The sequence below is a fragment of the Medicago sativa genome, chromosome 8 (assembly GCF_051527215.1).
Source record: "Medicago sativa cultivar Bolivia chromosome 8, Bolivia_mono, whole genome shotgun sequence".
Lineage (NCBI taxonomy): Eukaryota > Viridiplantae > Streptophyta > Magnoliopsida > Fabales > Fabaceae > Medicago > Medicago sativa.
Window position 1 is genome coordinate 81,044,287 of NC_140756.1, and position 25,650 is coordinate 81,069,936.

The 25,650-nt window shown below is 36.0% G+C and overlaps 3 protein-coding genes and 1 long non-coding RNA gene across 7 annotated transcripts; 2 read left to right on the plus strand and 2 right to left on the minus strand.

Annotated features, from left to right (window-relative positions):
- Positions 1-393: 393 nt before the first annotated feature.
- On the plus strand, positions 394-1,950 carry LOC146902143 (uncharacterized). Its single transcript, XR_015022563.1, has 2 exons — positions 394-600; positions 1,674-1,950. It is a non-coding gene; the product is annotated as an uncharacterized LOC146902143 (long non-coding RNA).
- Positions 1,951-2,468: 518 nt separating this feature from the next.
- Positions 2,469-8,327, plus strand: LOC146902144 (uncharacterized). Its single transcript, XM_085737113.1, has 3 exons — positions 2,469-2,494; positions 2,572-3,233; positions 8,051-8,327. Exons 1-3 carry the CDS (start codon positions 2,469-2,471, stop codon positions 8,062-8,064), a joined length of 702 nt encoding a protein of 233 aa, XP_085593239.1. The 3' UTR covers positions 8,065-8,327.
- Positions 8,328-8,592: 265 nt separating this feature from the next.
- Positions 8,593-16,797, minus strand: LOC146902145 (transcriptional corepressor LEUNIG-like). 4 transcript variants are annotated; one of them, XM_085739438.1, is made up of 17 exons: positions 16,594-16,797; positions 15,870-15,964; positions 15,650-15,759; positions 14,742-14,990; positions 14,548-14,642; positions 14,348-14,432; positions 14,177-14,252; positions 13,217-13,266; positions 12,076-12,375; positions 11,747-11,938; positions 11,280-11,379; positions 11,020-11,129; positions 10,743-10,892; positions 9,850-9,999; positions 9,641-9,757; positions 9,128-9,331; positions 8,593-9,027 (listed from the first exon to the last, which is right to left on the minus strand). In XM_085739438.1, the coding sequence occupies exons 1-17, from the start codon at positions 16,626-16,628 to the stop codon at positions 8,884-8,886; spliced, it is 2,262 nt and encodes a 753-aa protein (XP_085595564.1). In that variant the 5' UTR covers positions 16,629-16,797; the 3' UTR covers positions 8,593-8,883. The 4 variants fall into 4 exon arrangements, with proteins under 4 accessions (XP_085595564.1, XP_085595565.1, XP_085595563.1 ...); XM_085739439.1 differs by having other exon boundaries at positions 12,076-12,273; positions 16,594-16,727; XM_085739437.1 differs by lacking the exon at positions 16,594-16,797 and having other exon boundaries at positions 15,870-16,026.
- A 2,043-nt stretch (positions 16,798-18,840) lies between these two features.
- BASS2 (Sodium Bile acid symporter family) lies at positions 18,841-24,538 on the minus strand. Its single transcript, XM_085738620.1, has 13 exons — positions 24,296-24,538; positions 24,080-24,188; positions 22,702-22,822; positions 22,565-22,606; positions 22,360-22,473; positions 22,213-22,275; positions 21,591-21,718; positions 20,862-20,943; positions 20,538-20,589; positions 20,294-20,391; positions 20,014-20,172; positions 19,467-19,556; positions 18,841-19,351 (listed from the first exon to the last, which is right to left on the minus strand). The coding sequence occupies exons 1-13, from the start codon at positions 24,390-24,392 to the stop codon at positions 19,274-19,276; spliced, it is 1,233 nt and encodes a 410-aa protein (XP_085594746.1). The 5' UTR covers positions 24,393-24,538; the 3' UTR covers positions 18,841-19,273.
- Between the last annotated feature and the right edge of the window lie 1,112 nt (positions 24,539-25,650).

The window sequence follows — 25,650 nt, forward strand, 5'->3', positions numbered from 1 at the left end:
GTTATTTTTAACATTTTTCAATTTTGAATAATTGAAATATATTTGAAACATGAACTTGTTTGATTCTTTTGTTTGGACGTAGATGTTAAAGGATGCTATTTGAGACAAAAAAAAAAAAAAAATCTTAAGCTATTAACGTGGCTTAAACTACTCTAGGTAAAAACCACCATCCCAAATTGTTATTTGTTTGAAGGCATATGATTGTATTTTCAAGATTGCCATGTGAGTGCTAACACTATAGTGACTGTAACGCCCACTTTTTCATAATTAATATTTAAGCGATTTATGGCTTTTTTTTATTAGAATATTATGTGAATTATTATATATATGTATATATATATATTGGTAGAAGATATGTTAATAATATAAGTATTTTCTTAAGTGGGGGAGAAATATTGTTATTAGTAGAAATAATTAAATTACTAGGGGAAAGAGTAAGTTGTGGTGAGAAGAGCAATTAGGGAAAGAATAAAAGTCTGTAATTGGGAGAGAAAATGAGAACGCGTACAACAGAGGAAAGAAGAGAGAAAGAAGAGAAAACCAGAGAGAACCCTAAAGAACGAAGAACGCGGCTGTTGGATTTCAGAATCATAATCTAAGGTAAGGGTGAGACTAACTCTCATTATTAACAAGTTTTAATTCATAGAAGTGATCAATTGTTGTAGGTTTAAGGGATTGGGATTAGGTCAAAAATCATTAAAAGTGGAAGAATTAGGTGAATTTTGATGTAGTTTGATGTAGACAGATGTTAATTAGTCATAGAACACGTTTAGATGCTGATTGGTGATGAATTAGAGGGCTGGGTAGTGAGAATTCGAGTGCTGAGATGTGTTGCAGAGCTCCGACAGAACCCTGTTCTGTCATCGCTCGCAACTGCGAGCGTTCCTACTCGCACCTGCGAGTAACCCTTTTAGCTCGCCACTGCAAGCAATGTTGTACGCAACTGCGAGTTGCCCCGTTGAACTCGCCACTGCGAGTTGTTTAGCTCGCAACTGCGAGTTAGTGCAGTACAGACCTGATGTTGTGCGAAATTGTGTCCTTTCGCCCGTATCTTTGATGAATTAGTTCCTGATGTTTATATTATAGATGATGTTGCTAAACACGATGTTCCAGTGATGCTGTTTTGATGTAATGAACTGATGTGGATCAATTGCTAATTAAATTAACATTAAAAATGAGATTGTTGCATTTAGAGTCGAGTTGTTGCATAGTCGGCGATGGGGGCTTAATGCCTGACAGGTTTTTATGACCTTAGCGATGGGGGCTTAATGCCCGACGGTCCAAATATGACCTTAGCGATGGGGGCTTAATGCCCTGGTGGTACCACATGCATGTTGTTGTTGTCTAAGTTGTTGTTGATGTTGTTGTTGCATTGTAGAGTCATCATAACTAAAAATGAATGATGAATATTGTGATGATGTTGCCATTTTGATGCTGTTGTTGCTGTCCCATTATTTATAATGATGTAAATGGAGTGAATTAAGATGAATATGTTACCTTCGAATAACTATGAAGTTGTGGATTACTTAACCTCGTTAAATGATGGCTAAATGATGATATTAATGTTAGATATATGTTGTTGGTTATCTTTTATGAATTATTATTTGTTTTTAATGAATGTGAAATCTCACCCCTTCTGCGTATATGTTGCCTCGACCGTGGGTAATGTGCAGGTAATAAAGACTAGCTGTGTTCGTGAGTAGACTCCTCACTTCGTGTCGTCTAGGATGCTCTGATACGTAACGGGATGGGGGTGTCTGATGATTGTTTTCCTTGTTACGTATTTTGTTTAATAAATGTTGAACATTTTATGAAGACTATTTGAGATGTTAAGTTGTGGCCTTTTATGCCAAGATTTTATGTGACGTTGCGAACTAAATTTCCGCTGCATTTGATTATTGAATTTTATAAAGACAGGTTGCTTAAATAAATAGTATTTTCCCATTATTATATTGTTGTTAAATGGTGTATTGATGTATGTGATGCTCCGTTATGTTGATGAACTCTGATAATTTTAATGAAATTTTTAAGTTGGGAAAACGGGGTGTTACAATTGGTATCAGAGCAGGTCGGTCCGTCCGGCCAAGTAGTGAGTCAAGTTGTGTTATTTTAGCAATTGGAATACCGTTATTATGTTATTCTAAACGTTGTGTGTTGTGCAGTAAAGAAGAGTAGATCTGGAGGCTGCAAACCTTATCTGTTACAAGAGGACTAGAATGGCTGGAAGAAATGATGCTGCGATTGCTGCTGCTTTGGAAGCTGTAGCCCAAGCTGTAGGACAACAACCAAATGCTGGTGTTGGTGTTAATGCTGATGTAAGGATGTTGGAGGCCTTTCTGAGAAATCATCCTCCCACTTTCAAAGGAAGGTACGACCCTGATGGAGCACAGGCATGGCTCAAGGAAATTGAGAGGGTGTTCAGGGTTATGCAATGTACTGATGATCAGAAGGTGCGTTTTGGTACGCATATGCTATCTGAGGAGGCTGATGACTGGTGGGTCTTTTACCTGAATTAGAGCAAGGTGGTGCGGCTATTACTTGGGCTGTGTTTAAGGGAGAGTTCCTAAACAGGTATTTTCCTGAAGATGTTCGTGGAAGGAAAGAGGTCAAGTTCCTTGAGCTGAAGCAAGGAAACATGTCGGTGACAGAGTATGCGGCAAAGTTTGTGGAGCTGGCTCAGTTCTATCCACACTATACTGGAGACAATGCTGAGTTTTCTAAATGTATCAAGTTTGAGAATGGTTTGCGTCCTGATATTAAGCGAGCCATTGGTTACCAACAGATCCGTGACTTTTCTGCATTGGTGAGCAGGTGCAGAATCTATGAAGATGATTCGAAGGCTCATTATAAGATTATGAATGAGAGAAGGGGTAAGCAGCAACAGAATCGTGGGAAGCCTTATAGTACTCCAGCTGATAAGGGCAAGCATAAAGTGAATGATGAGAGGAAGCCTAAGAAGAATGAGACTCCTGCTGGGATTGTTTGTTACAAATGTGGAGAAAAAGGTCACAAGAGTAATGCTTGTGGTGCTACTGAGACGAGAGGGTGCTACCGTTGTGGTGTCAAAGGGCATACAGTTGCAGAATGCAAGCACGATGACACTATTTGTTTCAATTGCGGTGGGAAAGGACATATTTCTGCTCAGTGTACTGAACCAAAGAAGGCCCCGGCCAGGGGTAAGGTTTTTGCTTTGACTGGTACTCAAACTGAGAATGAGGATCGTTTGATCAGAGGTACTTGCTACATTAATGATACTCCTTTAGTTGCTATTATTGATACTGGTGCTACACATTGTTTTGTTGCTTTTGATTGTGTTTCTAAGATGGGCCTTGCTATGTCTGATATGAATGGAGAAATGGTTGTCGAAACTCCAGCTAAGGGTTCGGTGACCACTTCTCTCGTCTGTTTACGTTGTCCCCTGTCTATGTTTGATCGTGATTTTGAGATTGATTTAGTATGTCTACCTTTGAGTGGAATGGATGTGATTCTTGGTATGAACTGGTTAGAGTACAACCATGTTCTCATTAATTGTTTTAGTAAGACGGTGCGTTTCTCTTCTGCTGAAGAGGAAAGTGGCGCGGAGTTTTTGTCTACTAAGCAGTTGAAGCAGCTAGAACGCGATGGAATCCTAATGTTTTCCTTGATGGCATCCTTATCTTTGGAGAATCAAGCAGTGATCGATAAGTTACAAGTAGTGTGCGATTTCCCTGAAGTTTTTCCTGATGAAATTCCTGATGTGCCACCGGAAAGAGAAGTTGAATTTTCTATTGATCTTGTTCCAGGAACGAAGCCTGTGTCTATGACACCTTACCGTATGTCAGCTTCTGAGTTGGCTGAGTTGAAGAAACAGTTAGAAGATCTACTCGACAAGAAGTTTATTAGACCAAGTGTTTCACCTTGGGGAGCTCCAGTGTTACTGGTTAAGAAGAAAGATGGCAGTATGAGGTTGTGTATTGATTATCGACAGTTGAACAAAGTAACTATAAAGAATAGGTATCCACTTCCAAGAATTGATGACTTGATGGATCAGTTAGTGGGTGCACGTGTGTTCAGCAAGATTGACTTGAGGTCGGGTTATCACCAGATTAAAGTAAGAGATGAAGATATGCAGAAAACGGCTTTTAGGACGCGATATGGACATTATGAATATAAGGTGATGCCTTTTGGTGTTAGTAATGCACCTGGTGTATTTATGGAGTATATGAATCGCATTTTTCATGCATTTTTGGATCGCTTCGTGGTTGTGTTCATTGATGATATTCTGATTTATTCTAAGACAGAGGAAGAACATGCTGAGCATTTGAAGATTGTCTTGCAAGTGCTGAAAGAAAAGAAGTTGTATGCTAAATTGTCTAAGTGCGAGTTCTGGTTGAAGGAAGTAAGTTTTCTTGGCCATGTTGTTTCTGGTAGTGGTATTGCAGTTGATCCATCTAAAGTTGAAGCGGTATCACAATGGGAGACTCCGAAGTCAGTTACAGAGATTAGAAGCTTTTTGGGTTTAGCGGGTTACTACCGACGATTTATTGAAGGATTTTCTAAGTTAGCACTTCCGTTAACGCAGTTGACGTGTAAAGGTAAAACCTTTGTGTGGGATATTCATTGCGAGAACAGTTTTAACGAATTGAAGAAGCGTTTGACGACGGCTCCGATTTTGATCTTGCCGAAACCTGATGAACCTTTTGTAGTGTATTGTGATGCGTCCAAGTTGGGTTTGGGAGGTGTACTCATGCAAGATGGTAAGGTGGTTGCATATGCATCAAGACAGTTGAGGACTCATGAACGAAACTACCCTACTCATGACCTTGAATTAGCTGCAGTTGTATTTGCACTTAAGATTTGGAGACATTACTTGTATGGTTCGAGATTTGAGGTGTTTAGTGATCACAAGAGCTTGAAGTATTTGTTTGATCAGAAGGAATTGAATATGAGACAGCGAAGGTGGCTCGAATTGTTGAAAGATTATGACTTTAGTTTGAATTATCATCCGGGTAAAGCTAATGTTGTTGCAGATGCCTTGAGTAGGAAGACTTTACACTTGTCGGCACTGATGGTTAAAGAGATGGAATTGCTTGAACAGTTCAGAGACTTGAGTTTGGTTTGCGAGATGTCGCCAAGGAGTGTGAAATTGGGGATGTTAAAGATCAACAACGAATTTCTGGATAGTATCAGAGAGGCGCAGAAAGTAGATGTGAAGTTGGTGGATTTAATGGTCGCAACCGATCCTGCTGTAGACAGTGACTTTAAGGTTGATGACCAAGGAGTGTTGAGGTTTCGAGGAAGAATTTGTATTCCTGATAATGATGAGATGAAGAAGATGATCCTTGAGGAAGGCCATAGAAGCAGTTTGAGTATTCATCCAGGAGCTGCTAAAATGTATCAAGATTTGAAGAAAATGTTTTGGTGGTCAGGTTTGAAGCGCGATGTGGCACAATTTGTGTATGCATGTTTGACTTGTCAGAAGTCAAAAGTTGAGCATCAGAAACCTGCTGGGTTATTGACACCGCTAGAGATTCCGGAATGGAAATGGGATAGTATATCCATGGATTTTGTGACGAGTTTGCCGAATACCAACAAAGGGAATGATGCAATTTGGGTGATCGTAGATAGATTGACGAAGTCGGCTCATTTCATTCCGATTAATATTACTTTTCCTGTGTCCCAGCTAGCAGAGATTTATGTTAGAGATGTCGTGAAGCTACATGGTGTCCCATCAAGCATTGTGTCGGATAGAGATCCGAGGTTTACATCGAGGTTCTGGAAGAGTTTGCATGAGGCCTTGGGCACTAATTTGAAGTTAAGTTCAGCATACCACCCGCAGACGGATGGACAATCGGAAAGGACAATTCAGTCGCTGGAAGATTTGTTGAGAGTTTGTGTGCTTGAGCAAGGTGGAACTTGGGATAGTTATCTACCCCTGATAGAATTCACGTACAACAACAGTTACCACGCTAGTATTGGAATGGCACCCTTCGAAGCATTGTATGGTCGGAGATGCAGAACTCCGTTGTGTTGGTTTGAATCCGGTGAGAGTGTGGTATTGGGACCAGAGATTGTCCAACAGACTACTGAGAAGGTGAAGTTAATCAGAGAAAAGATGAAAGAATCACAGGATAGACAGAAAAGTTATCATGATAAGCGCAGGAAGGATCTTGAGTTTCAAGAAGGAGACCATGTGTTTTTGAGAGTCACTCCGGTGACGGGTGTTGGACGTGCATTGAAGTCAAAGAAGTTGACTCCGAGGTTTATTGGCCCGTATCAGATTTCAGAAAGGGTCGGAATGGTTGCTTATAGGGTGGGTTTGCCACCACATCTTTCGAACTTGCATGATGTGTTTCATGTATCGCAACTTCGGAAGTATGTGCCGGATCCATCCCATGTGATTCCAAGAGATGATGTGCAGGTAAGGGATAACCTTACAATCGAGACCCTACCGGTGAGAATAGAGGATAGAGAAGTGAAGAGGCTTAGAGGCAAGGAGATACCTCTTGTGAAGGTTGTTTGGGAAGGAGCAGCCGGTGAAAGTTTGACTTGGGAGTTGGAGAGTAAGATGCGAGAATCTTACCCAGAGTTGTTTGAACAAGGTACGTTTACGAGGACGTAAATATTCTAAGTGGGGGAGAGTTGTAACGCCCACTTTTTCATAATTAATATTTAAGCGATTTATGGCTTTTTTTTATTAGAATATTATGTGAATTATTATATATATGTATATATATATATTGGTAGAAGATATGTTAATAATATAAGTATTTTCTTAAGTGGGGGAGAAATATTGTTATTAGTAGAAATAATTAAATTACTAGGGGAAAGAGTAAGTTGTGGTGAGAAGAGCAATTAGGGAAAGAATAAAAGTCTGTAATTGGGAGAGAAAATGAGAACGCGTACAACAGAGGAAAGAAGAGAGAAAGAAGAGAAAACCAGAGAGAACCCTAAAGAACGAAGAACGCGGCTGTTGGATTTCAGAATCATAATCTAAGGTAAGGGTGAGACTAACTCTCATTATTAACAAGTTTTAATTCATAGAAGTGATCAATTGTTGTAGGTTTAAGGGATTGGGATTAGGTCAAAAATCATTAAAAGTGGAAGAATTAGGTGAATTTTGATGTAGTTTGATGTAGACAGATGTTAATTAGTCATAGAACACGTTTAGATGCTGATTGGTGATGAATTAGAGGGCTGGGTAGTGAGAATTCGAGTGCTGAGATGTGTTGCAGAGCTCCGACAGAACCCTGTTCTGTCATCGCTCGCAACTGCGAGCGTTCCTACTCGCACCTGCGAGTAACCCTTTTAGCTCGCCACTGCGAGCAATGTTGTACGCAACTGCGAGTTGCCCCGTTGAACTCGCCACTGCGAGTTGTTTAGCTCGCAACTGCGAGTTAGTGCAGTACAGACCTGATGTTGTGCGAAATTGTGTCCTTTCGCCCGTATCTTTGATGAATTAGTTCCTGATGTTTATATTATAGATGATGTTGCTAAACACGATGTTCCAGTGATGCTGTTTTGATGTAATGAACTGATGTGGATCAATTGCTAATTAAATTAACATTAAAAATGAGATTGTTGCATTTAGAGTCGAGTTGTTGCATAGTCGGCGATGGGGGCTTAATGCCTGACAGGTTTTTATGACCTTAGCGATGGGGGCTTAATGCCCGACGGTCCAAATATGACCTTAGCGATGGGGGCTTAATGCCCTGGTGGTACCACATGCATGTTGTTGTTGTCTAAGTTGTTGTTGATGTTGTTGTTGCATTGTAGAGTCATCATAACTAAAAATGAATGATGAATATTGTGATGATGTTGCCATTTTGATGCTGTTGTTGCTGTCCCATTATTTATAATGATGTAAATGGAGTGAATTAAGATGAATATGTTACCTTCGAATAACTATGAAGTTGTGGATTACTTAACCTCGTTAAATGATGGCTAAATGATGATATTAATGTTAGATATATGCTGTTGGTTATCTTTTATGAATTATTATTTGTTTTTAATGAATGTGAAATCTCACCCCTTCTGCGTATATGTTGCCTCGACCGTGGGTAATGTGCAGGTAATAAAGACTAGCTGTGTTCGTGAGTAGACTCCTCACTTCGTGTCGTCTAGGATGCTCTGATACGTAACGGGATGGGGGTGTCTGATGATTGTTTTCCTTGTTACGTATTTTGTTTAATAAATGTTGAACATTTTATGAAGACTATTTGAGATGTTAAGTTGTGGCCTTTTATGCCAAGATTTTATGTGACGTTGCGAACTAAATTTCCGCTGCATTTGATTATTGAATTTTATAAAGACAGGTTGCTTAAATAAATAGTATTTTCCCATTATTATATTGTTGTTAAATGGTGTATTGATGTATGTGATGCTCCGTTATGTTGATGAACTCTGATAATTTTAATGAAATTTTTAAGTTGGGAAAACGGGGTGTTACAGTGACTACCTAACTTTGAAATCAAAAGGAATAGACCTAATGTCAAAAAAAAAAAAAAACATTTTTAGGAACTGTTTTTAAAAAATTAGTTAAAAAAACAAAACATATCAAAATTACAAAAAAATGATGTGGTAAAAGGTGAAGGGGAAAGGTTATGGTTAGTATTTGAACAAAATATGTAGAGCATATTATATTTCCCAAGCATAATAACAAAACATAGCATTCCTTTCTATTTTCCTGAGGTTTACCACTTTTATTTTATACACTTTTTCTAAACCCAAATGTAAGAAAACCGCATTACTTACATTGGCAAAAATCCAAAACATGCCATTTACTGCTTGTAGCATAAGACCTATATATGAGCAAGTCTGAACAAAAATTCATATACGGAAAACCACTTCCTATGTTTGTTGCCTGAAGGAATGTAAACCTATATTATCAACAGCAAGTGCAAGTCACTTCCAGATCTTGAAAGTCCTATCATGACTAACTGAGGCCACCAATCCAGTAACATCTGATACTGCCAATGCAGATACAAGCTTGTCGTGTGCAGGCACAATAAGTTTTTTGCTCTCCTCAAAGTCCCAGAGCATAAGCGACTGAATTAGAAAGAAAGATAATGAATGTCCTATCGGTCCAGAGTCAAAAGAGTATGTATTATTCTTTGATATAGTAATAATATGACAATAGATAACTTACCTCACTGCAGCAAATGATCAAAATATTGTAGCTAGGATGGAAAACGCAGGTCTTGAATTTGCTCTCAGCTGCATTCACTTGCGTAATACATGCCCCGCTGCCATCAGATCCAATGGCCCAGAGTTTAACCAGATCATTACAAACAGATGCCAGATAATTTCCAGAAGAGTGCCAGCACACTGAACGAACAAGGCTCATGTGGCCCTAAAATTGATAAATCATGGATGGTCAGGAGCTACATTACGAGGAGGGAGAGAAAAAATGAGAGATAGAGAAAGATGACATTGATGGATAACACTTTGATGTTGGAAATGTATTTACTGTTTGTGCAAATTAAAGCTAAGTAAAAGAAATTAACTGATCTTAACCTATTATTTTAGGGATTGGTAGTCAGACTATCATTACCAAGATGAAAAATATAGCATCATTTGAGGTCAAATAAAACTTGAATAAAATCACAAACAGACAAATGCAAATGCAAATGCAAATGCAAACACAAAATTCACAGCTGACCTGCAATTTAAATCTGCAACTCAGAGTTTCTGCGTCAAACATGAGTATTTGATTATTTACTGCTGCTGCAAGAACCTTTCCCAAACCAGGTTGAAATCTCACCTGAGTTACACCACCCTGATAAAGTATTGGAAAATTTAAATTAATTTCAATCAATCTATAATTGTACGTTGGGATCTGCTTCATAATATCTGTTTGAGATTTCTTACCTTGAAAATCCCAATACAACTACCATTTGCAATATTCCAATATCTTATCTCCTTATTATCACAAGAACAAATAAGGCCACGTTTACTTGGATGAAAGTCTAGTGACAGCACAGCTGTATTCCCTGTAAATGTCCGAAGAGAATGACCAGCCTGCAAAGTGTAATAAAAATTTCATTAATATGATAAGAGTAAAAAAAAAAAAACAATCATTTAATAAAAAGAACATCTTAACTGATATAAGAAAAGTCAATGTGATGCACCATAAGACTAAAAAATGATAAATCATACGAATTAAATCTAAAGCAGATCCAGGAGGTCTTTTAAAGCAAGTTAATTTTCAACAGTAATACCAACATAATCAACTTTGCCACTTAGTTGCATAACTGATGCTAAGATTAAGTTACAACCTTGTAACATTCGAATATGTAAGGAAAAACGAAAAAAAATTACTGGCTAGCAAACAGCATGAATGTAAGGGAAATGCAAGAACCAACTACAGGTTGATTATTAGCAGAGGACACTCAAGCCCCTCTATCTTTGACATATATCCTCTACTTCTAATCATTTATTATCAAACACTAGTACTCAGATTAATTCAATAAGTTTTACTTATCAATTTATTAATGACAATATTAGACTATAGTCCCATGCTTAAATTTTAATATAAGACAGAGGAAAAGAGGGTTGTAGAAGAAACAAAAGGTAAATGACAAAGAGGGCGTAAATGTGATGATTAATACAATAAGATGTTATTAGAAATGGGTTATAGTTTTCACGGCAAAGATTTATATCATAAAAGTAAAATCCTGATTATTTTCTCAATCTCTATTTAAATCCAAATTGGTCGATAATTACTATAAAATTGAATTTGAATCATGAAAATCTAAACTTACATTATTAACATCCCAAACCTTTACAGTTTTATCGGCTGAGGACGTAGCAACATAGAACATGCTTGGGCTAAATCTAACATCAGTTATCCGTTGAGTGTGCTCTTCAAGCGTAGATTTCAGGTTGAACAATTTTGTGCACCATAGAGAAGCCTGAATCTCATAGCAGATTAACAAATTCAAATTAACAAACAAAAATTTCTCTAAACAAACTAAATTTAACAATATTGCTGAATAGAGATCATTTCATAATTAAAAGTTGGATTGACCCAGAATATACCTTTTTATCACGACCACCAGTAACAAATAGTTTTCCATCCGAGGAGAAGTGACAACAGTCAACTTTATCTGAACTAGCCAATCCATGCTTGATCTCATTAAATGAGAATCCTAATGAAAAGCAGACCATTCAAATTTGAAACCGTATGCTTTTCCATATAGCCATATAGAATTCCAGTCCATCAAGTGCTATTGAATTGGGATGTTTTTTGGAAGGGGGAAGGGAGGGTGGAAAATTCAAAACTATCAGATTTATCATACCTTGGTCAACTCGTCCATTATGGTCTGAATCAGCAAGAGATGAGAGTAACTCAAAATTGTCCGCCAAAGATCCGTTGCTCTTGAGATGGTCCATATGAGCCTGCCAAATAACAATTACCTTGAGGTCAAGTAGTTTTTTCAGGATGCCTAGATTATTGTATACTCAAGAAATCTTACATGTCCACTATATTAATGGAGTGATGATTACAAAGATAAGCATAACACAAATGTGCTGATATATTTACTCTTAAAAGTCAAGATTTCCTTGTTTTCTAGGGGGGACATGATCATTATGCATGCTAATATTAACAAATAAAAAGTAGCTTTTCAGAGCCTATAAAGAACATTTCATTCTACGGACAATAGAAACATAAGTTTTCAAAAAGGAAATTGTGCAATGTTAGGATGGCACAATCAGGCAATGTATACAGGTAGTATTTTGAGAAATTGCATGAATAGTCTCTGACCAATTGATTCTGTGTTGATGCAAGTGAGCCGAAACCATTCTGTTGCCAAGTTGGCAGTCGTGTCTGCATAGTTGGTGTCGAGGGTGAACCAGAAGATGATCCCATTGTGTTTGCAGTTCCAGAGCTATTGGCAAGACCTGAACTTGATCCTACTTTTCGTTTTTGCTTCCGGTCAACTTGACTTTTGGAAGCCTAAAATTCAGACACACGCTCATTAAAAAACCTAGACATGCATTACAGCTCCTAAATATTGCTCATAGGAAACTTAATGGAATACAATTATAGTGGTGGAAAACTTAATACAACTCAGATATAAGGTTGGTTGATACCTTATGGGTCATATCTAAGTCCAGATGAGGCAATTCAGGGAACCCAATTTGTGCAGGTGTTACAATATTGGGAATGGAACCACCTACAGAATTTGATTGGCCATCGTTCCAAGGAACCATATTTTGATTATGGACAAGCAAACTTGGTCTTTTGCCATCAAAACCACTGACAAATGGATTAACTAAATCCTGCTGTGCCTGAAACATAAGTTGCTGCCGTGGTGAAAATTGATTGGAAGATTGTGAAGGCAGAATCAAATTATGCTTATGAAGAAGTTCCGCATGATGCTCATCCAATCCCTAAAATAATTGAGATCTAATCAGAAATAGGATTGCTCACACAGTGGAAAGAACATTGATGCACCTAAATAACATAGATGGATATAAGAAAAGGTGAAGATGAGAAAGATAGTCTATATTTTGTTGTTTTGTCACTTCCTCACAGCTGAATTTAAGGCCCAATTAATTAATAAACTAAAAAATCCATGATTTCATATCACAACCGATTTTTGGTAATTTTCACTTCACATTGACTTCTTGTATAATAAGTTAAATCTCTATAACAGAAGGTGTAGTTGTTCTGCACAAGCCAAGTAGAGAGAGACTTCCTTATTATTAAACTAGAACGTTGATCAATCAGACAGGTAATGTCCCTTCACTGTTTGATAAAGTTTACTTCATCAGTATATAAAAATTTATTTGTTGTAAGAAAAGTACCGAATAACATTAAATGCATGCATACCATTATTACAAATGATCTAAATGACACTTAGTGTACCTTTATCAATATGAGAAAGTATATTTCAACCTTAAAATGCTAAATATTCAAAACTAATAAGAAAAGTACTAAATATTCAACCTTAAAATGCATCCAAGGACAAAGCTAATAAATATTACTGTGTAGAAAGTTAGACAAGACAATGTTATCTATCGAGTGAAGAATGAAATTTATATAATCCAATGAAGTAACCTCACTGCACCACTGAATGCCATTTTCCCTAATATATCCAGCTTTCTACTTTGAATTTAGCAAATCAATGAACCATGAGAGATAGACTGGGGGAATGTCACGCCAGCCAACAGGAAGAAAGGAAAAAAAAAAATCACAATGTTGTTACGGAGAATTAAGCCAAAATCTTACTGCTAAAGGCCACCCTTTCAGAGTCAAGTCGCTACCACCTTGATTTGAACCTAAAATGAGTTGTAAAGAAAAAATCAAATGTATATCCTAAAATTATGCCATTACAATATAATGCAGATAAAAGAAACATCATTTGAGATGTGTCATATAAAGCAAGTATGCACCAAAGCAAGGAATGTTGAATATTTCAAGAATGGAAGCAAACAATAAAATATGAAAGCTGACATAATCCAGTTAAGGTAATAGAACAAGGCAACTCCCTATCAATCAAGTCTATGTTAGGAGAAGCCAAATAAAGAGGAAAATAGGAAAAATATGTATCTGTCATAGTTGTCAGGTGTTATAAGTGACAGACTGACAGTAGTTAGTTAGGAGGTAGTTAGGAGGAGGGAAAAGTTGTTGCAAGGGAGTCTCAGTTTATTAATCGGAGAGTTTGATAGAGAGAAAGCATCTTTTGTCAAGTAATAGTTGAATGGGAGGTTGCGTTTTCCTCAAACTATTTGTGAGTTCATTGAATTTCAACAATAAAGATTATATACCTTCAGAGGGAATTTTTCTTATATGATATACGATAAGAGTTCAAATCTGGTTGCAGTTCTATCATAAGATGTTCACTCCAATAGCTTAAAATAGCTTAGAAGCACTTTGCAAGTAACCAAGTCCAATTTATAATTTTGCAGAACAACTACTACAACGTAACTATTTACAGCCTAAGATAATATGAATGATGACTTTCAGCCTTTCAGGCAACAACAACAAATAAATCCAGTATCATACACTTTCCAAAAAAGGGACTGAAAATTAGTTGGGAATTAAAAATATTGAAGCCAGTTTACAATAATAGAGAGTGAATATCTTTAAAGGTCCCTTATTGAACATACCGAGTCTGCTATTGAAAGACTAACAAGAAAACGTGAACTAGGTAATGTTAAATTCAACATGAAACAACGAAATCAGTACCATGAACACTGTAAATGGATCCTTCTGAAACAACAGCTTGAGACCTCATCATTGCACTCATGCCACTGTGCATGGCCTGATTCAGAACAAAAGATGGTAAATACAGCAGATCGTTGTGAATTTATATGGGGGTAACACACAAATCAAGAAAAAAGTTATGTTTACGATTACTTGTAACCCTGGAAGTTGCTGGTTTTGATTTTGATCCTGTTGAAGTTTCTCTTGTAAAATGCTAAGTGCACTGGCCAATGTTTGTCTGCAAACAGAATTTTACAACTTGCAAATTCAGCCCAAAATGTGATAAGCATCATCAAGAACAAAATGACATGAATAACTAATAATCTCATCAAAGACAAATGATTAGTAGGCACCCTGAAGGCTGTCCACCAGTTATTGGTGCTATTTCGTTCAACAACAAGGCACAATCCTCGTTTGGAAGCTGACCGCGGGTATAAGCATTCATTATCTGTATATTAAATGGTATAAAGTAGAAACATATGATGTTGTGATAGAAATCATATAAAAAAATCAGGTCTATATTATAATCTTCGAACAAATGTAATACCTTAAAGGTCCTGTCATCAAAAGCATTTCCCTGAAGGGGAGTCTTCAACCTGTCCTCATTTAGTTTTGTTGCCATTGTATTAGAAGTAACCCGGTTCTGCCTCACCATAGGAGCATTGTTTATGGGACAGAGAACATTGGCATTAACACCTTCTTGAGTTTCAGCCCCATATTGCTGCAGCTGAGCAGGGCTCTGCAATATGAACTGGATTTTTTCTATCTCTTCTTCTTGCTTCCGCATTTCTTGAGCCTAAATTTGTTGGAACTATCATTTTTAAATTTATACTAAGCAAATAATTTACGACCTATGGTCGATACTACATACTAAACACATAGAAACAAAGCTTATGCATAGATACATAACATCAACTTCTGATTTTGACAGTGACAGTATCTTAGGATGATAGATGCAAAGTTTAAAATATTAAGCATCATAGAACCACAGAAAATGGTAAATAATGTAATAAAAATAATGGCTAGTAAGTACTCCATCCGATCTTAATTATAAGCAACTTTTCACTTTTTAGATTCATTAAATAAATGATGTATGTTTATAATAAAGACTACATACATCATTTACTCAATAAACCTAAAAAGTGAAAAATTGCTTATAATTGAGACCGAGGCAAGTAAGAATAGTAAACCACATATGTTTTATGCCAATAATGGTCAAATAAATAGATAGAACCCCTTATATTAAAAAATTCCAAAGAGGTGCAATGTAAGAATACAAGTGGTATATATGCTTAACCTTGGTCTCCATTGTCCAATACAAATAGAATGAAGATAACAATGAGCACGATGTATACAAAGAAGTACGCATATAATCGAAAAGGTAAGGGCACAAAGGAATCAATCCACAAAACAAAAATAAAATTGATTGCATCTATTAAAATGGGACAAACGCACCTTAAGGTAAGATAATGCTGGTTCTGAGAGTGAAAAACCTTGTTTGGCCATAAACAATTCCCAGAAAACAGACCACCACTCGAAGAGAGAACAACCAGGTGCATCCATAACTACACCATATACCAAAAATTAAAACTCAAATTCAACAAAACTAGAAGAACATTTACTTTTGCATATAATAAATTTAGTTCCCCTAAAAATGATCTTATTGTCATCTTACCAATATTCTGTTCAACATTGCCTTCATCATGAAATATTCTTGCAGTTTCATACAATTGATTCTTCATGAGGTAATCGTAGATAAAAGCATCTAACCTGTTTCCAATCCCAAAAAAAATATAGAGATAGCTAGTTAGAAATGGAGAGAATAAGTACATGTTTGCTATGAATCATTGACACTGACACGTCGACACCAATAATAATTTTTTTAAAAATGAATGCAATCACATGTATCAGTGTTGTGTGACACCGACACATGTTGGTATCACGGTGGATTTGTCAAAATCACCGTGAGCCGTAATCACGTGTGTTGTGTCGGTGTTAGACACCGACACGTGCTTCAGAGTATGTTTGGTATCACGGTGAGCCGCTTTGTAGCCGCGATTCTTGAAAAGCTACCGTGATATCAAACATGCATTAAGTATAATAAATAATCAAAGTGATAGCAAACAAAATCTAACCTAGAAATTGAAAAGGAACATCAAAAACAAAATAACCAAACGAAAAAAACATTAAATCAATTTAGATTTTGGTTCTAACTAACTTAACCACAAAATCACTTGCATTAACTTCATAAATCTTAGTTACATTTATTTTCCAACGAGAACATTAAAATCAAAAAGTCATGAGAGAAAAAAAAACATCAATGCGAGAGAAACTGTGTACGAAGAAAAAGGAACAAAGACAAGGTAACAAAAATGGCGATGAGTTCAGCGATTTCATACGCTTTATCAGGTTCATCGCATTTGGATTGAGACATGGTTGAAGAGCGAGCAAGAGTAGCAGTGGCTCAGTGGTTTCCCGCTACAAACTGTAATGTAAGCAAAACAATGATATTGCTCAAACTGAAAATAAACTAGTAAACACCCCAATTTATAGACAAATGAAAACTCTAGCTCGCAATTTTCTCACGGTCCAATTCAATGTATGTAAAAAAGTAAATTAGTTTCTCACATTTTTATAACTTAAGGGCTAAGTTGTCTTTGTATAAAAATAATTAATTTAATTATTTTTGAATGACCGATTTGGTTAAAATAACCGACCGATTTGGTTAAAATAACCGTGTACGACCGAATTAAATTTTTAGTCAAAATTAATTTTAAATTTCCTATGAATTAAGATTTTTTTTTAAAAATAAATTTATTTGTGTTGAATTGATTATTTGTTGATTAAAAAGGAAAAAATTTAAAATTAAATTTCCTTTTTTCAAACACAGTTCTTAAAAGAATTATTATGATTTATGACACATTACAGTTGAGAGTATTTATTTTGGTATATCTTTGTTATTTGACGGCACATACATTCTTGTTGGTCACGCAACACAATATTAGTGGACATGCTTCGCAAATGTCTGTATGTAAAGATTTTTCCGTCACTTTTTGTGTGAGTATCCTCTTGGTACATCATTCAAATTAAATCTTTAATTGGGAACTCATGATTCAGCTGTTAAAAGATCAAATTAGATATTTAATATACTCATTTTTTTACGATAGCAAAACTAATTTATCTTGATACTTATATGTAAAACTTATACAAGATTAGTGACATTTTTTAAAATAAGAAATGAGATTTCCGATGCAATCTAGGTCTTAATGCACCTTTATCAAACTATTAATTACAATGCAGATTTTCGATGCAATGACATGATCACTGACATTTTTGAAAATAGCAATTGAGGTTTCCGATACAATGTATGTCTTCATGCACCTCTGTCAGATTGTTAATTACGATGCAACGACAAGATCACTGACATTTTTTAAAATAACAATTGAAGTTTCCGATGTGATGTATGTCTTGATGCACTTTTGTCAGACTATTAATTGCAATGCATATTTTCGATGCAATGCATACCTCAGTGTCTCTCAGTCACATGTAGTAATTACATTGCAGGTTCCCGATACAACGCATGTCTCTACAATTCTTAGTTACACATACTAATTGCAATGTAGGTTCCCGATAAAACGCATGTCACAATGTCTCTCAGTCACCCATACTAATTACAGTGCAAGAATTTCAATTGTAACTAATATGTGTGACTGAGGTGCATTGAGACATACATTGCATCGGGAGCCTTCACTGTAATTAATGTGTTACAGAGGTGCATCGAGACATGAGTTGCATCGGAAATCTACATTGTATTGATACGTGTGACTGATAGACAATGAGATATGAGTTGCATCAAAAATATGTATTGTATTAATACGTGTGACTGAGAGACACTGAGACACGAGTTGCATCGAAAATATGCATTGTATTAATACATATGACTTATTTACAATGTATATTTCCAATGCAAATCAACCACTCAAGTGCAACTTGTGTTTTGAACAAGATATCTATGACTAATTGGCTTACACCAAAAAAAACTATGGCTAATTGATTCATGTCATTTTGTTAATAAGCGGTTGAGCTTAATAAGAATTGTCTTCGGTAGAGGGAGAACAAAATGTGCAAGAGTTGTTAGTTGGCGATGTAACAAAGGCATTAACAAGTGCAACACTGTTTTAAACGAACGTGTATACTCGTTAAATAATGTTCTGTAGAACCTTTCAACTTTTAAACAGATGGTGTATATAAACTCAATTCAAATTTTTGTTGTTGCACAAATCAAGCATCTGCGTAATTAGAGATTAAACAATCATGCTCGAGTAGGATTGAAAGAGTTGGAAAGCTCTCAACAATATTTAGCAGTTATAGAATTTGATTTTTGAATTTGAGATCACCGGTTAAATTAAAAGAGACTAGTACTATCTCTTTAAAGTATTTTAATTTTGCATAAAGCGCTGAAATGTGTGGAACAAAGAAAAAAAAAATGGAGTATAGTTTTAACAAATCTTAAGCTTATAGTATTACACAAATTATATATATGAGTATAATCTCACAAATCTTAACCTCGTTCTCTAAGCTTATGGCATATGGCTAAATTGTGGGGCTTCAACAACTTTAGATAATAATATAATATAATTTCATGGTTACTAAGAAAGAATTAGTTTATAACAATTTGATAATAATTTGTTCATACATTGATAGAATCTTCTTGACACAATTGCTTTAACTGAATATCACTAGTTGAAGTGGTTGAACCACAATGCAAGACAAGACCAATAATTATAATAGAACCGCAATGGATTCGACCGTTCATTGGATCCTACCATGGCAAGAGCTCAGTAGCTAGAGGTTGTCCCTTTTTGTTGCTACATGGGCATATTATTTGTTGCCACTCTTCACACTGGTTTAAATTGTTGCGAGCTTATCCTAAATTCTAAAATACTCTAACATTGCAAGGCTACATGAATTCATAAAACAAAACTTTCTCATCAACCAATGCATAAATTAATGTCTTCTAAACAATGAGCGGAAAATAATTCATAGGGCTTGCAGTGGATAGAAGATATGTCATGATTTTCATTCCTTAAAGTCGTCTTTGTCATCAACGGGAATTGGACTGTTCCTCCAATACACAGCTAGAGCACTCCCACCAAGCTGCATTACGGCAGTAATAAGTAATAATCATTGATAAAATTTAACACTCTTGCAAGAAAATCAAATGAACAAAACCAAAGAGACCGAGAAAAGGAAAAAAAATGTCCTATCTTACCGCCATGCAGACAACACTGACAGCAGAAGGAACAGCTACAAGTGGGTTGGTAAAGTGCTTCTGAGCAAGCAAGAATCCAAGTGCAGAGCTCTGCAAACAAAACAAAAAATGTCAGATTAAACGATCAAGCCTAAAGCACTTACAATTAATATGAACTGAGCATTATTTGATCGTATAAACGTGTATATATTACTGTTGTTGATCACCCCTTCCCCAGAAATTTAGTTCAATGTCATCTTAAATTATTAATCTATTGATCTGGAAATCAGTTGTATACATGCTTTGATGTCAATCTTCTGTAATTTGGCGGTAGGCAAACAACAAGAAAAGCTAGAGGTGGGTTCTCTTGGTATGGGCAGAACGAACATAATTTTTCAGGAGTCATTCATTTCACATTAGTTATAGTTATGAATGAATGTATATTTTTATGCTAAGATGCCAACTCCATAGGTATATATAATCAGCATACATCCTAAAAGCCTAAAAAACATACATCCTAATATTTGTACTCAACAACAGCTATTTGTAGAATTAAGAGGGGGTTTACCTGCATCCCACACTCGATAGATATTGTGCGTGATGTGGATTCACCAAATGATATTCTTGACATCCAATAACCAATAGCAAATGCAGCAGCATGTAAAGCAAGGACTGGCAATATCAATTGTGCTCCTTGAGTTTTTAACACTTCCGCGACTTGCCCGATCTGAAAAGTCAATACATGTCAATTTCCATGCAAAGCAAGAATGACAAGTGGTAATTATACCAAAGTAAACTGTTGGCTAAAAGGGTGGTGAACTTCATATACTATAACTTGTTCAACTTACTGGGCTTGCACAAAGGAGGGTGGTCAGAATAACTCCTATCAAAGGTGTGACCGTGATTATCTTTGAAGTGAACTTGGGAAAGAACTCATTCGCCAAAACTGCCAAATAATAAAGCAAAAACATTTTCAAAATCATCCTAATCATTAAGAACCATACCTTACACCAAGTGGAGACACATTAGTATAAATTCAAGTGCCCGTCCAACAAACTCTAACACATATAACTTGAAAGATACATATCTTACCTCCCACAATTGTAGGGACTAAAACAACTTGAAAGGTGCTAATTGCCAGGCCCTGAAAAAGAGAAAGAGCAACAGTTTCATTCTATTTGTGAAAAACTCAAAATATATATATAAAAGATACAATGGGACTTCTGTGACCGAAAGTATCCTATCCAGATATTAACTTTTTCAAATGATTAGGCGATAGTATGAATTGTATTGTCAAGTGTCAACTATGCATTTTATTAACAGCTTGCTAATAGGAGGTCAGTGTCATATAATTTAAATGAAACAATTTTTTAACACGTCCCTTTCATGCATAAAAATAGGCAAGCCAGAACTTACAGCAGCATCAACAGGAACAAGTTGACCAGCTAGAAGCTTCGTTAGGAGTGGAGTCATAATAATAGCTCCAATAGTTGAACACCTGTAGAATGGTAAATAACATGTTGAGAACCTGATTTCTGAAAACAACTTCTCTTAATATATACGCGATAAATTCATCGCTGCTACAAAATACAAAAATCATAAAGCTAAAATAACTTCATCCAGGGATAACACGGCACAGCTGCAACCATGACACACACAAGAGTAATTGCATATAGTTCTCATATTATCAGCTTTGCGTGTTTGAAGAGGATATTTAGGTAATTAAGTTGCAATCAGAGAAGTACTTTTGCAGGCTCTTCATGTTTATGTAAGATATATACATTACCACAAATTTAGGTGTGTGTTTGGATTGCGGTACAAGAAAGCCTTTTTAGGTGTTTGCAAATTGAATAGGGTCAGTTTTGAAGAAAAAGATAATTGAATCCAATCCTATAAGTTTTACTATTTTACCATATAATTGGTTTCTAATTTATATCCGATCTGATCCAATTCAATCAAAATCAACTTGTATGGGATCAGGTTTCGGTTTTTGTTTTGTTTCCTCTTTTAAAGACAGCAAGCATAAAAAATGCAAATAGCAAAACTGAGTACAGAAATCACCAAATAGCAACCAAAATAAGCCAGAGAAAAAATAAAATACAAAATACATAGGAAACCAAACAAGGAAATGCAAGTTAAACATACGTTGTCATTAGAACAGAGAGAGCAACGTTTCCCTTGGATATGTATGTTGCAACATTTGATGCCTGACCTCCAGGACAACACGAGACCAAAATAAGACCAGTTGCAAGAGGAGCCGAAAGTTTTAGTGTCTGAGAAATAGAAGTTAATGTTAGCAAATTTGGCATGATATAGGTTCTTATGATCCACAGCACAGTGCATCAACTAGTAGTACGAGATAAATTACCAATCTTTCAAATATTTGTCTCTAATTACAATAAATACACTTTCTTTTTAGAAAGCAACATGAACAGAACAAATAAATAGGAGTGGCAGACATCAATATGGATTAAGCAACAGTCTTTTTAACCAAGTAACCCACACAAAGAAACACTGCATATCCCAAAAATGGCCTCAATAAATAACTAGCTATGTTAAGTCCTACAACCAGGTACAAAGCACTATATAATTCAATAGCATAGATATAATTTCTTTGATAACAATCATAAGTCAATGGCATTGATATATTTTCTTTGATAACAATCTTATGTGGTAATTCAAAATATAACAGGGCTGCATAACACATTTCAAAAACAGCGCAATAGCAAAGCATGAAAGTGCCAAAAAAAAAAAATTAAAGAAATACCATTGCAATGAAAAAGCCTAGCACGGGCTTGATCAAATATTGTGCAAGAAACCCCACACCCACCTGCAAAAACACAATAAATCATAATTAGTGGTAGGAGGAACAAACAGAAAGCATTTGTTTTAAACACAAATGTTTGTCCCTTACAGTCCACGGATTTCGCAGACATCGTCTGAAATCGTCAAATGTCAATGTCAAACCCATAGACAGCATGAGGAAACCCAAGCCAAGAGTAAATAGGTCTGTCTCCAACCAAGTTACCTGAAATAAAGTCATAACAATACAGCAGATTAGCAGTTGATAAAAACATTTCACTCAACCATGTAACTAGCTGCAGAAAGACAGTTCTTACAGCAGCTGGCTTGTAAATACCGAGGAGAGCCCCCAAGATGACCTGCGCATACAAGTTAAAGTCAGCCAGCTTTCAACTACTGAACAATTAAGAAATTGGAAAGATGTTAGGTTGAAGAAGAAAAGCCTTAGACTTACCCAAACGGGAAAAAGAGTGGTTAAAGTTTCAATAATTTTCTCATACTGGCTCAGGCCCCCAGCACTTTCAGGAACATCTCCAGATATGTTTGTTGAAGCTGAGCACAATATTTGAGAATTCCTAGACATAGCAATAAACAAGTCATTAGCATTTCAAATAAATAATGTGAATAAAGATATTCAAGCACCAGTAAAAATATCAAAAATTTACCAGAGTACCTAACTTATACAGAACAATAAGTTACAGAGACAATGTCATATAGTAGTTGGAATTTTACATTCCATTTTCCTTTGTTTTTCTGATTTTCATTTTAAATCAATAATGTGAAAATGAACACAATGCTATCAAGCATTTAAGTTCTTTATTCCAGGAAGAAAAGAATGGATGAAAGACACATTAACCTTGAAAAGCACATAGTTATATCCCATCAATGAAATAAATCAGAATCCTAGCAATCTATGGTAAAATTCCGGCAAGATAGATTATATCAATCTAGTCCATAATCTTTGAGACGGAGGGCATAAAGAGTATACCTAAAATTCAGAAATGGAGGATAAGTTCATAGTAAGATTCTTAGAAGTTACATTACTTAATGGATGAAAAAGCAATCCGAGCCTGAGGTTATCTGTAATTGCTTAGATTAAAATTAGCATTAACAGTCGTGGATAGTGGAAAATAGCAGTTTGTTTAAATTCCGCTATGTGGCAATGCTATAGCCGTTACTTGACAGTATTTGCACTTAAATAATAGCATATTGCAGAACAATAGTGATTTGTTCAAATTCCGCTATGCTATAGTCCAGGTATAGTCGGTGTTATGGGAAGAGTGGAAAAGGTGATCCAATGCACTCTTCCCTTGTTCCTACTTTAAAATAGAACCAAGAACTTTAATCTAAAAGGCACAAATTTTTACTTGAAGACAAATTCAATGAATAATACATGTGAAAGAACAGACTAGCCCTTCATACAGGATCTTTAACAGTTTCCCGTCTTTTCAAATGACAAAAGGTTCTATCCATTCAACAATTACAAACAAAAGCCGCCCTAAATTAGCTAACTCGTAACCTGCATAATGCATACGGAAGGCATTACACATCCCTCTCCATATATCAAAACTTCAATTACTAGAAATTATATATCAAAACCATTACACATCCCTCTCCATAATTCTCAGTAAGGCATGCCACTAGGCCCATTGCTTGTATAAGCTATGCAGTACAAACAATTCATATTGAAGGTGTGTCTGGGTCTCGAACACCAACACGAAACTGACGCACGCCATCTTGGTTACATCCAGTTATTTCATTTTTTGTCAAAGTATTACTGATTTCAATGTGTCAGTGTCGTTGTTTTCAGTGTCTAGTTTGAAAAAGATTACCTTTTTGACGCTAGATGGACTAAGGGTAGTTTAGCACCAGTAGCAACAATTGGATTAGGACCCTGCAACTCACTTCTAAATGCAAAGCTTCTTCTTCTCTCTTTCACGTCTGAAAAACACAACCAATAATACAAAACAAGTAAAAAAAAAAGACACACAAGAGAATGAAACAAATAAGAAAACACATGTTCCAGATCAAACGTTACTACAACATACCGAAATGATTATTAAGGATATTCCTCCGAGGTGGATAGGTATAATTTGGCTTAAGAATGGCATGGTCTCTGAAAATAACTCTGGGCATGGAAGCCATGGATAGATTGCTGGAAGAGAAAAGGGGTTTTAGTTTGAAAAGGGTTTATGAATATTCAAGAATGTGGAATGAATGAAAGTGGAGAAAGCGAAGTAGTGAATGAGTAGGAAATTAGAGTGTGAGAATCTGAAATTGAAAATGAGAGTGACAAGTTTGGGTGTTAGTGAAGAATTATTATTGAAGATGGTTGTCGTGGAAAACAACGAACCACAAACGACTCTGCAAATATCCTAAACCATATCTTTTCCTTACACTTTCAAGCCAGCCTGGACTCGCAAACTATATGCATCAAATTCACCTCAATCATTTTTCTAATATTTGACTTTCATCTTACCTTACTCCCTCTCAAAAAAGAAAAATTGTTTACCAATGTTTTTTTTTTTTTTTTCCTCTCGTTCCAATTTTATTGGATCTCCGCGAAGGGGACTACCAATGTTTTTTTTCTATAAATATATTAAAAAAAATTTAATCCTTCTAATTTTTTTTTAAACAAGCCAAAATGGAATATATTAATCAACGAAAATGATTCATCTCGTACAAAGCGTGCAAAAGATAATCATCCAAAACAATTTACATTGTCAAGTCGCCGGTGTTACAACAAGATCACCGTGATGAAGAAAAAACATAATAATAAGAAAATTACAACGTAACACTCATACATGGTAAAGGGTGTCGCCACCAGTCATGATAAATGGTGACTAAAGTAAGCATATTAGACTTAAGCCAAAGGAATGATAGGCATTTCACCTTATAATAGGCGTTTCACCTTGTCTACTATGTTATGTGGATCCAAAGCCTTCTGATGGAAAACGCAATTGTTCTGCTCCTTCCAGGTAACCCAGACACAAGCTAGCCAGATAGTTTTGAGGAACGAATGAGATGATCGCGGTAACCCCGCAAGGTGCCCAAACTAAAGTAAATGATCACAGTCCGCAAAAGGAGCGACGAAAGAAATGCCAAGCCACTGGAAAACTAAGAACCACACGCTACAGAAGGTGCCGCAGCCAAAAAGTAAGTGATTTGCAGTTTCTAAAGACCCGCAATCTCCTACACACACATTATTATAATTATGGAGAACTCGTCGTCGGACCAGGTTGTCTTTGGTTGGAAGTCTATTACGAAAAAGTCTCCAAGCGAACATGGCTATCTTTAACGGTGCATGTTTATGCCACACATCGTCAAATATACCCCTTTCAGGAAGTGCATCTATCACCGTGAGGAACTGGTACGTGCAAAACAATATTATGCAACAAAGCCG